Consider the following 10,532-nt stretch of genomic DNA (forward strand, 5'->3'; position numbering starts at 1 on the left):
CTGCATTATCTCACACAGAAATCACTTTCAAACCAAGCAGCTTTCTGTGCAAGAAATTTGCATGACCAATCGAAAAATGAATTTTTTGTCCTTATGCCAAATTTCCAGTCATGTTAATTTATATAAAATGACCGAATTCTGTCCACGAAAATTCACAGAACAAAGGTAAGTGAGGAATCGACTCCTTGACTCAAATCTTTGGAATTTGTTGACCAAAAAGATTCGTTCAGTAGCCCTTTCTGACTAACACCAGTAGTCGGTGACAATTCATTTTTTGGGGGGGAACCATCCTTTCAAATAAAGAAAAGAAGCTTGTATGCATATTTGACATTCAATATAAATTTTTTTTTTTTTTTTTTATTAGGTTTGGAGCATCGTGTCTGACCTCACATGGAACAAAGTTTGTGGACCTTTGATCTCAACCAATATGAAAAAGTTGCCTTTATGTCTACATACAATTAGCTTAGTAATAAGTCAATAAAATCATAATTGAGAATTTATACTTAAAATATTTTCAAATTAGTTTTTTTTAAATCCTCCCATTTTCCTACCATTACAAAAACTGCATAACATTACAGCATTAATTGATTCTTCAATTCATATCGGTTCTCAAACCCAGCCTCTTAAAAGCTGACAGACAACAGAGACCCGCAGACTATATGATTCATAATAAAATAAAAAGTCATAAATAAATATATGTATAAAGATAGATCTGACAGATTTAGGTCATGATGTGGGCTGTCTTCATTCACACATCAAGATCATCATCTGGATCCTCCTCATCAAAGTCGTCGTTGGCATCAGGCTCGTACATGATCCTCCCTGAGCCAGGAGTCGGGCTCAGAAGAGCAGATTTTCTGCAGGGGAAAGAAAAAAAAAAAAAAAAACAGATTGCAACATGAAAGACTCTGAGACATGAAAATCCCTTAAGCAAGAAGTCATTATTTTTTTAAATAACTTCAGATTTTTATATAAAATCTTTTTTTACAACTAGAAGTATTAAAAAAATGTATTAATTGAAATTGAAATATTTTTATTACTACTTAAACTTAAATAATGAGAAATTGAAATAATACTGAAATACTGAAGAAAAACAATTAAATAAAAGTACATAAAATTTTAAAACTGAAATAAAATGCAGGCAAAATAGAAATATGAACTAATAAAAATGACAAAAGCACATGAAATTACAGAAACATCAACTAAAACTAAAATGAAAACTGAAAATAAAAAATTTAATTTTATATATAAATTAGTAAAACTTAAACTAAAATTTCAATAAATGTAAAAAGCGAAAGCTTATAAAAATGACAAAAGCACATGAAATTACAAAAACGTCAACGAAAATGAAAACTGAAAATAAAAAATGAATATATAAAAAGTAATATATACATTACTAAAACGAAGTAAAATTTCAATAAAATTAAAGCTGAATAGAAATGCTAATAAAAATGACAAAAGCACATGAAATTACAGAAACATCAACTAAAATTAAACTGAAAATAAAAAAGTAATATAAAAATATATAAATTACTAAATCTTAAACTAAAATTCTAATAAAATTTAAGCTAAATAGGAATATAAAAAAGCTTAAGCTAATAAAAAAATGACAAAAGCACATGAAATTACAAAGACGTCAACTAAAATTAAAACTGAAAATAAAAAATGAATATATAAAAAAGTCATATATACATTACTAAAACAAAGTAAAATTTAAAAAAATAAAGCTGAATAGAAATATAAAAAGTGAAAGCTAATAAAAATGACAAAAGCACATGAAATTACAGAAACGTAAACTAAAATTAAAATGAAAACTGAAAAAAAAATATATATATATAAAAATGAATATATAAATTACTAAAACAAACTAAAATATTAAAAAAATTAAAGCTAAATAGAAATATAAAAAGCGAAAGCTATTAATATGACAAAAGCACATGAAATTACAAAAACGTCAACTAAAATTAAAATGAACTGAAAATAAATTAATATATAAAAAGTAATATATACATTACTAAAACAAAGTAAAATTTAAAAAATTAAGCTGAATAGAAATATAAAAAGCGAAAGCTAATAAAAATGACAAAAGCACATGAAATTACAGAAACGTAAACTAAAATGGAAAATGAAAATAAAAAAATTATATATATAAAAATGAATAGATAAATGACTAAAACAAACTAAAATATTAATAAAATTAAAGCTAAATAGAAATAAAAAAGCGAAAGCTAATAAAAATGACAAAAGCACAAAATTACAAAAATGTCAACTAAAATAAAAATAAAAACTGAAAATAAAAAAATGTATATATTAGTGGTGGGCCGTTATCGGCGTTAACGTGCTGCGTTAACGTGAGACTCATATCGCGCGATAAAAATAATATCGCCGTTAATCTATTCTCAAAGTTGGGTTGGGAGCTGGGTCTAAACTACGCAAGATATGATGACTTTCACTTTGATATTTTAGCGCGGATGACGTATACCTAGTCGAATTGCACTGTAGGAGGCGGGAACGAGTCTTCAACTTCTGTGAAATTACCACATCAAATGAGACGCGCAGACATGGATGCAGTTATGAAGCCGCTTCAGGGCAGGTGCGTGCATTGCTAGACCCTTTTTACTGGGGCACGTGCCCCAGTGAAAATCTGCTGTGCCCCAGTAAAATCTCAAATTTGAGTTATAATTTACTTTGATAATCCCGAAATAAAGACATTAAACTATATGCAACAACTGAATTGACGCTTCTAAAAGCAACGCAGTTTAAGACTATGCACGCAGATAAGCTATCCATACCCGCGCGCCTGTGTATTTTACGGCAACGCGCACGTCGTACAGCATTTTGCGCAGAAGTACTTGGTTACACAAGTTTGTATAGTTAATTGTGTTGTAAATGCACTTGTCAAGGAGTTTGTAATGCATTTTGGAAACAGGAGATGAGCGCCTGGTCTAATGCGCCACCTGGCTTGAGAAACCCGTTCTCAAAGACTTACTTTTTAGTCATTATTTGGGTAGAACACATATTCTGAATGCCTTCAAATTAGCCATTTTAATCTAGATTAATCTAGATTAATTTCAAGATTTAATCTAGATTAATCTAGATTAAAAAAATTAATCTATGCCCACCACTAGTATATATATAAAAAATGAATAGATAAATGACTAAAACAAACTAAAATTTCAATAAAATTAAAGCTGAATAGAAATATAAAAGCGAAAGCTTATAAAAATTACAAAAGCACACGAAATTACAGAAACATCAACTAAAATGAAAATAAGAACTGAAAATAAAAAAAGAATATATAAAAGTAATATTTAAATTACTAAATCTTAAACTAAAATTTAAATTAAATTAAAGCTAAATAGAAATAAAATGTGAAAGCTATTAAAAATGACAAAAGCACATGAAATTACAGAAATGTCAACTAAAATTAAAACTGAAAGAAAAAATTATATATATATATATATATATATATAAAACAAAAGGTATATATAAATTACTAAAATTTAAACGAAATTAAAGCTAAATAGAAATATAAAAAGCAAAAGCTAATAAAAATTACAAAAGCACAAAAAACGTAAACTAAAATTAAATTTAAAATAAAAAAATTAAAATATATGAATATATACATGTATATATACACATATATACATATACACACACATATACATATATATATATAAAAAATCTAATACTAATAAAAATGACAAAAGTATATAAAATGACTAAAACTTCAACTAAAATAAAATGAAAACTGAAAATAAAAAAATGAAAAGAGTATTCAAAATGTTACTTAAAACTATAATAGTATTTAAATACTAAAACAATGTTTTTGAGAATTGAGGTCTCTTACTTTTCTTGGCTAAACACAAACGGCAGTGCCACTTTCCCCTTTGCCTTTCTCTCCTCTTCAGACAGACGTAGATTGAAAGTCAAGTTTGAAGTTGGATCAGCCTGAACAGACCACAATGAAACACAAACAGTCACAAAGCAAAACCTCCCGCTAAAGGTGTCAAAAGTCAGAGCAGCTTTGCTCACCTCAGACACATCTGGCTCTTTCTGTACTTGTCCAGGCTGACGTGGTTTGGCCTGTACTGAAAGTGCTGCGTCTTCAGACACACTGAAACACTCTTCCTGTAAATCAGTTTCAAAGATAATCAGTTTATAACTTCATGCTCATTCAGACTAAAACCTCATGTCTTACCTCTTGCATGACTTTCCCTGACTTTGTGCGCCTTGTGGTCTTGGCCATAGCATGACGTTCAATGTTTGTAGGTGCCACAGAGATAAGCGTACTGGCTAAGTGGCACACGGTACCCAGGACACCTTGCTGATGCAAGTCCGAATGCAGGAGACCGATTATAGTTTTAATAACTCCTCCTAGTGGTTAATGGAAAAAAAAACAAAAAAACAAGAGCATTATTTTTCCTAGATCTTAAAGGATTACTATTGCCAAAATGCAACCTGGGCTGTTTTTTTTACTGTAAACGAGACAAACTTATATCTAAAAGCATAATTACGACAAACGAGCCGATTTTGAGATTGACCGTGATTTAGTTTTGTGGTCAATGGCCGGTGAATGGGAGTACTAGGGGCATAACTTTACAAACACAGAGTTTACTAAAATGAAAGGTTTTGAACAACTCACTTTCACTGTTTGAGTTTCCGCTTGCGGCCGTCTTGCCAGTCAAGAAGAACTCTCCTCGCATTCGGAGATCGACACTTCTTGACTGGCAAGACGGCCGCGAGTGGAAACTCAAACAGTGAAAGTGAGTTGTTCAAAACCTTTCTTTTTAGTAAACTGTGTACACAAACAATGTTCTCAATGCTCGAGTTCATGTGTAGAGACCCAGGCGATACTTCGAGCAAAGTTTCATGGTGTGTCGAGCCTTCTTAGTGTCGTAAAAATATTGATTTTGATGCGCTCAAAGTTATGCCCCTAGTACTCCCATTCACCGGCCATTGACCACAAAACTAAATCATAGTCAATCTCAAAAACGGCTCGTTTGTTGTAATTATGCTTTTAGATATGTTTGTCTCATTTACAGTAATAAAAAAAAACAGCCCAGGTTGCATTTTGGCAATAGTTATCTTTTAAAGGAACACTCCACTTTTTTTGGAAATAGGCTCATTCTCCAACTCCCCCCCGAGTTAATTAGTTGAGCTTTACAATGCAACCTGGGCTGTTTTTTTTTTTTTTACTGTAAACGAGACAAACTTATATCTAAAAGCATAATTAGGACAAACGAGCCGTTTTTGAGATTGACCGTGATTTCGTTTTGTGGTCAATGGCTGGTGAATGGGAGTACTAGGGGCATAAATTTGAGCGCATCAAAATCGATATTTTTACAACACTAAGAAGGCTCGACACACCATGAAACTTTGCTCAAAGTATCGCCTGGGTCTCTACACATGAACTCGAGCATTGAGAACATTGTGTACACAGTTTACTAAAAAGAAAGGTTTTGAACAACTCACTTTCACTGTTTGAGTTTCTACTCGCGGCCATCTTGCCAGTCAAGAAGTGTCGATCTCTGAGTGCGAGGATGGATAGCTCCTAAAGCATATTTCCATATAAATGCACGACTAATTTGTTGTTTTGTCGCAAGTGAAAAACAATATTAACCTTCTAGTTGTAAAAAGAGCCTCATATAAGCCTAATATTTCATCCTATGGAGTCCATTCATTCGCATTCGGAGATCGACACTTCTTGACTGGCAAGACGGCCGCGAGTGGAAACTCAAACAGTGAAAGTGAGTTGTTCAAAACCTTTCATTTTAGTAAACTCTGTACACAAACAATGTTCTCAATGCTGGAGTTCATGTGTAGAGACCCAGGTGATACTTCGAGCAAAGTTACATTGTGTCGAGCCTTCTTAGTGTTGTAAAAATATCGATTTTGATGCACTCAAAGTTATGCCCCTAGTACTCATTCTCCAACTCCCCCACGAGTTAATAAGTTGAGTTTTACCATTTTGAAATCCATTCAGCTGTTCTCCTGTTCTGGCGATATCACTTTTAGCATAGCTTAGCATAGATCATTGAATCCTATGAGACCAGTAGCATCACGTTCAGAAATGACCAACAAGTTTCAATATTTGTCCTATTTAAAACTTGACTCTTCTGCAGTTATATCGTGTACCAAGACTGGCGGAAAATGTAAAGCTGCGATTTTCTAGGCCGATAAGACTTCCATTCCGGTGTAATAGTCAAGGAAGTTTGCTGCTGTAACATGGCCGAAGCAGGCGGAGTATTATCACACAGCGCATGTGCAAATGCTAACCTAGCTGGGAACTAAATTCATGTGCTGCGTGATATTACTCCGCCTGCTGCGTTCATATTACGGCAGCAAACTTCCTTGACTATTACGCCGGAATGGGAGTGTAGTTCCTAATCTTATCGGCCTACAAAATCGCAGCTTTACATTTTCCGCCGGTCTTAGTACACGATATAACTACAAAAGAGTCAAGTTTTAAATAGGACAAATATCGAAACTCGTTGGTCATTTCTGAATGTGATGCTATTTTGGTCTCATAGGATTCAATGATCTATGCTAAGCTATGCTAAAAGTGATATCGCCAGAACAGGAGAACGGCTGAATGGATTTCAAAACGGTAAAACTCAAATTATTAACTCGGGGGAGAGTTGGAGAATTAGCCTATTTCCAAAAAAAGTGGAGTGTTCCTTTAAGTCAGTAGTTATAGAAGCAACACGGTTTGTGAAAGTGTTCCTGAGGCAAAATGTTTCACCTTTTCTGAGCTCTTGAAGTGTTCGACAGATGACAACAGGGTCATGGTGTCTTAAAACCAATGAGAGAGAGTCAACAACAAGCACTGATGCTTTGGCACGCTGTGTGTCTTTGATGAGCTGAGTTATGTGTTGAGAAGTGAACTGATCGACAGTGAAAGACGATCTGCTTGTCCAGCCAAGAGGATCGGGGAAACCCTTATGGAAATGAAGCCTTTAAACAGACAAAAACAGATCAGATAAAGCACTTCAGTGGCAAAAAAACACTTGCATCAACTATAGTTGTTCTCAAATAGTGTGCAGTGACCCCAAAATAGCCTGCAGACCTGTTCTCGATTGCAGACAGCAGGGGAAAAAAGGCTTAATGCAAACAATAAAAAGTAACTAATAATTTCATACACAGTTTAAGTAGCAAAACAAAATTTTATGTCAATGGTTTTGCATATTTTGCACTATATTTTTCAGTAACTTCATATACACTACCAGTCAAAAGGTTTTGAAAAGTAAGATTTTTAATGTTTCTCACCAAGCCTGCATTTATTTGATCTAAGATACAGCAAAAAGAGTACAATTGTGAAATGTTTTTATTATTTAAAATAACTGTTTTCTATTTGAATATATTTTAAAATGTAATTTATTCCTGTGATTTCAAAGCTGAATTTTTTGCATCATTACTCCAGTCAGATGATCCTTCAGAAACCATTCTAATATTCTGATTTGCTGCTCAAAAAACATTTATTATTATTATTATTATGTTGAAAACAGCTGAGTAGAATTTTTTTCAGGTTTCTCTGATGAATAGGAAGTTCAGAAGAACAGCATTTATCTAAAAATAGAAATCTTTTGTAACATTATAAAATGTCTTTATCATCACTTTTGATCAATTTAAAGCATCCTTGCTGAATAAAAGGTTTTTTTTTTTTTTTTTTTTTAGAATTTCCTTCCCAAAGTAAAAAGAAAATAATACTGACTTTTTGAAGCTTTTGAATGGTATGGTGTATAGTGTTACAAATTTTTTTATTTCAAATGCTGATCTTTGGATCTTTCTATTCATCATATAATCCTGAAAAAAAAAAAATGTACTCAACTGTTTTAAATATTAAATATTGAAAAAATGCTTCTCGAAAAGCAAATCAGCATCTTTGAATGATTCCTGAAGGATCATGTGACACTGAAGACTGTAGTAATGATGCTAAAAATTCAGCTTTGAAATCACAGAAATAAGTTACATTTTAAAATATATTCAAATACAAAACAGTTATTTTAAATAGTAAAAATATTTCATAATTTTACTGTTTTTGATGTACTTTGGATCAAATAAATGCAGACTTGGTGAGCAGAAGAGACATCTTTGAAGAACATTAAAAATCTTACTGTTTAAAAACGTTTGGCTAGTAGTGTATGGCTAATATTAATAAAACATGACTAAAACCTCAAATTTGCTGTCTGCACACGTACAAAGAATATGTGAATAAACAGCAGGAATACAACCATTGCAAATGCAAATATTTTAAAAGTAACTAATATTATGTGTACAACCAAGCATATCAACATTGTTTCTTTTTCTATTTAAGTCAAAGGCTGTGCATATTTTGACACAAATTATTAATAATTACAAAAATATTCATACAATTACTAAATATATGAATACACAGCAGGGGAAAATAATGGTAAATGTATCTAACAATTTTATACATTACCAGTCAAAAGTTTTTGAACAGTAATTTGATTTTTAAAATGTTTTTCTCTTCAGCTCACCAAGCCGGTGCATTTTTTTTAAAATCAAAAATAGAGAAAAACAGTAAAATTTTGAAATATTTTTACAATTTAAAATAACTGCTTTCTATTTGAATATATTTTAAAATGTAATGTATTCCTGTGATCAAAGCTAAATTTTCAGCATCATTACTCCAATCTTCGGTGTCACATGATCCTTCAGAAATCATTCTTATATGCTGATTTGCTGTTCGAGAAACATGTATTATTATTATCAATATTTAAAACAGTTGAGTACATTTTTTTAGGATTCTTTGATAAATATAAAGATCCAAAGAACAGCATTCATCTGAAATAAAAAGCTTTTGTAACAGTATATACCATTCAAAAGCTTGGAGTCAGTAAAATCGTTTTTTTTAATAGAAATTATTAAAATTAATACTTTTATTTAGCAAGGATGCCTAAAATTGATCAAAAGCGTTTATAGACATTTATAATGTTACAAAAGGTTATTTAAGATGAATGTTGTTCTTCTGAACTTTCTATTCATCAAAGAAACCTAAAATAATTCTACTCAGCTGTTTTCAACATAATAATAATAATAATAAATGTTTTTTTGAGCAGCAAATCAGAATATTAGAATGATTTCTGAAGAATCATGTGACTGGAGTAACGATGCTAAAAATTCAGCTTTGAAATCTCAGGAGTAAATTACATTTTAAAATATATTCAAATAGAATTAGATATGGTAAATAGTATAAAAATATTTACATTTTTTACCTTTTTTGCTGTACTTTGAATCAAATAAATGCAGGCTTGGTGAGCAGAAATTGGCAAAGATTATTCAGTCACTTGATACTTATGGCTATAATATAATATAATATAATATGTGACCCTGGACCACAAAACCAGTCTTAAGTCGCTGGGGTATGTTTGTAGCAATAGCCAAAAATACATTGCAAGGGTCTAAATTATAGATTTTTCTTTTATGCCAAAAATCATTAGGAAATTAAGTAAAGATCATGTTCCATGAAGATTTTTTGTAAAATTCCTACTGTAAACATATCAAAATGTAATTTTTGATTAGTAATATGCATTGTTAAGAACATAATTTGGACAACTTTAAAGGTGATTTTCTCAGGATTTTGATTTTTTTGCACCCTCAGATTCCAGATTTTCAAATAGATGTATCTCGGCCAATATTGTCCTATCCTAACAAACCATACATCAATAGAAAGCTTATTTACTGAGCTTTCATATTATATATACACATCTCAGTTTTGTAAAATTTAACCTTATGACTGGTTTTGTGGTCCAGGGTCACATATAAGTGGTGTCACCACTTGATGTCTAATGTAAAATCTGAGTCCTGAAGCAAAACCAGTTGGAAACCACTGCACTACAATAAACATTTTAAATTATTTACATCCTAAATTCAGTCAGTATAATCTAACTGTCATACATCTGATGTTATGAGCTTTCAGGTGTCACCAGTATCCATGAAAGCATGTGTCAGGTCACAAATCAAGAGTATTTTTTAAAATACAACTCACTTTTGCACACAGCTATGGTCCAAACCAGCACACACTTCTGTTTCAGGACTCTCAAATCCCAGCACATGTACGTCCTCGCCCCTGTAAAAGGTTAAAACACGTATCAAACATTAAACAAAGTGTAACAACACAATGAAAGTCAATTAAAACAAAATAGATGCTGACAGAAACTTGCCTTTTCAATGCTGCGTTAATAAAACATTTGAGGAATCCCCGTCCAGAGCATTTGACAGTATCTGAAAACATATAATGAACACATTCAGCTCTGTAGAAAGGTACAGATGGTGTAAGAGTATTGATGACTTTAATGATGTTACCTTGAATGAGTATGAATCCTCCTCCAGCCTCTGTTCCCTGTAGCACATCTAGCAGCATGACTCAAATGCTCATGTCAACACTATCAGCTAACAGCTAAACAGCTCACTTCAACAAGTTAACGTGTTTGTCAAGATAGGGCCGGTTTATTTTTGGACACTCCTTATATGACTAGTACTCGATGCCCAGTGATCGCTAACACCTT

At 31.9% G+C, this 10,532-nt stretch overlaps 1 protein-coding gene across 1 annotated transcript; it reads right to left on the bottom strand.

The window, feature by feature from the left end:
* Positions 1 to 323: 323 nt before the first annotated feature.
* On the bottom strand, positions 324 to 10,475 carry elp5 (elongator acetyltransferase complex subunit 5). The gene is made up of 8 exons (XM_073837500.1): positions 10,330 to 10,475; positions 10,188 to 10,248; positions 10,013 to 10,093; positions 6,746 to 6,957; positions 4,202 to 4,377; positions 4,036 to 4,131; positions 3,851 to 3,951; positions 324 to 857 (listed from the first exon to the last, which is right to left on the bottom strand). Exons 1-8 carry the CDS (start codon positions 10,385 to 10,387, stop codon positions 749 to 751), a joined length of 894 nt encoding a protein of 297 aa, XP_073693601.1. The 5' UTR covers positions 10,388 to 10,475; the 3' UTR covers positions 324 to 748.
* Between the last annotated feature and the right edge of the window lie 57 nt (positions 10,476 to 10,532).

Source organism: Garra rufa, chromosome 3 (genome assembly GCF_049309525.1).
Source record: "Garra rufa chromosome 3, GarRuf1.0, whole genome shotgun sequence".
In the NCBI taxonomy this organism is placed as follows: Eukaryota; Metazoa; Chordata; class Actinopteri; order Cypriniformes; family Cyprinidae; genus Garra; species Garra rufa.

Bases quoted from the DNA above. Each gene is read 5' to 3' on its own strand.
- elp5 (XM_073837500.1), bottom strand. From the start codon at position 10,387: ATGCTGCTAGATGTGCTACAGGGAACAGAGGCTGGAGGAGGATTCATA. The intron at 4,378-6,745 runs GTGAAACATTTT...ATTAACCACTAG, and splicing joins ACTTCAAGAGCTCAGAAAAG to GAGGAGTTATTAAAACTATA. The intron at 4,132-4,201 runs GTAAGACATGAG...ACTGATTTACAG, and splicing joins CAGGGAAAGTCATGCAAGAG to GAAGAGTGTTTCAGTGTGTC.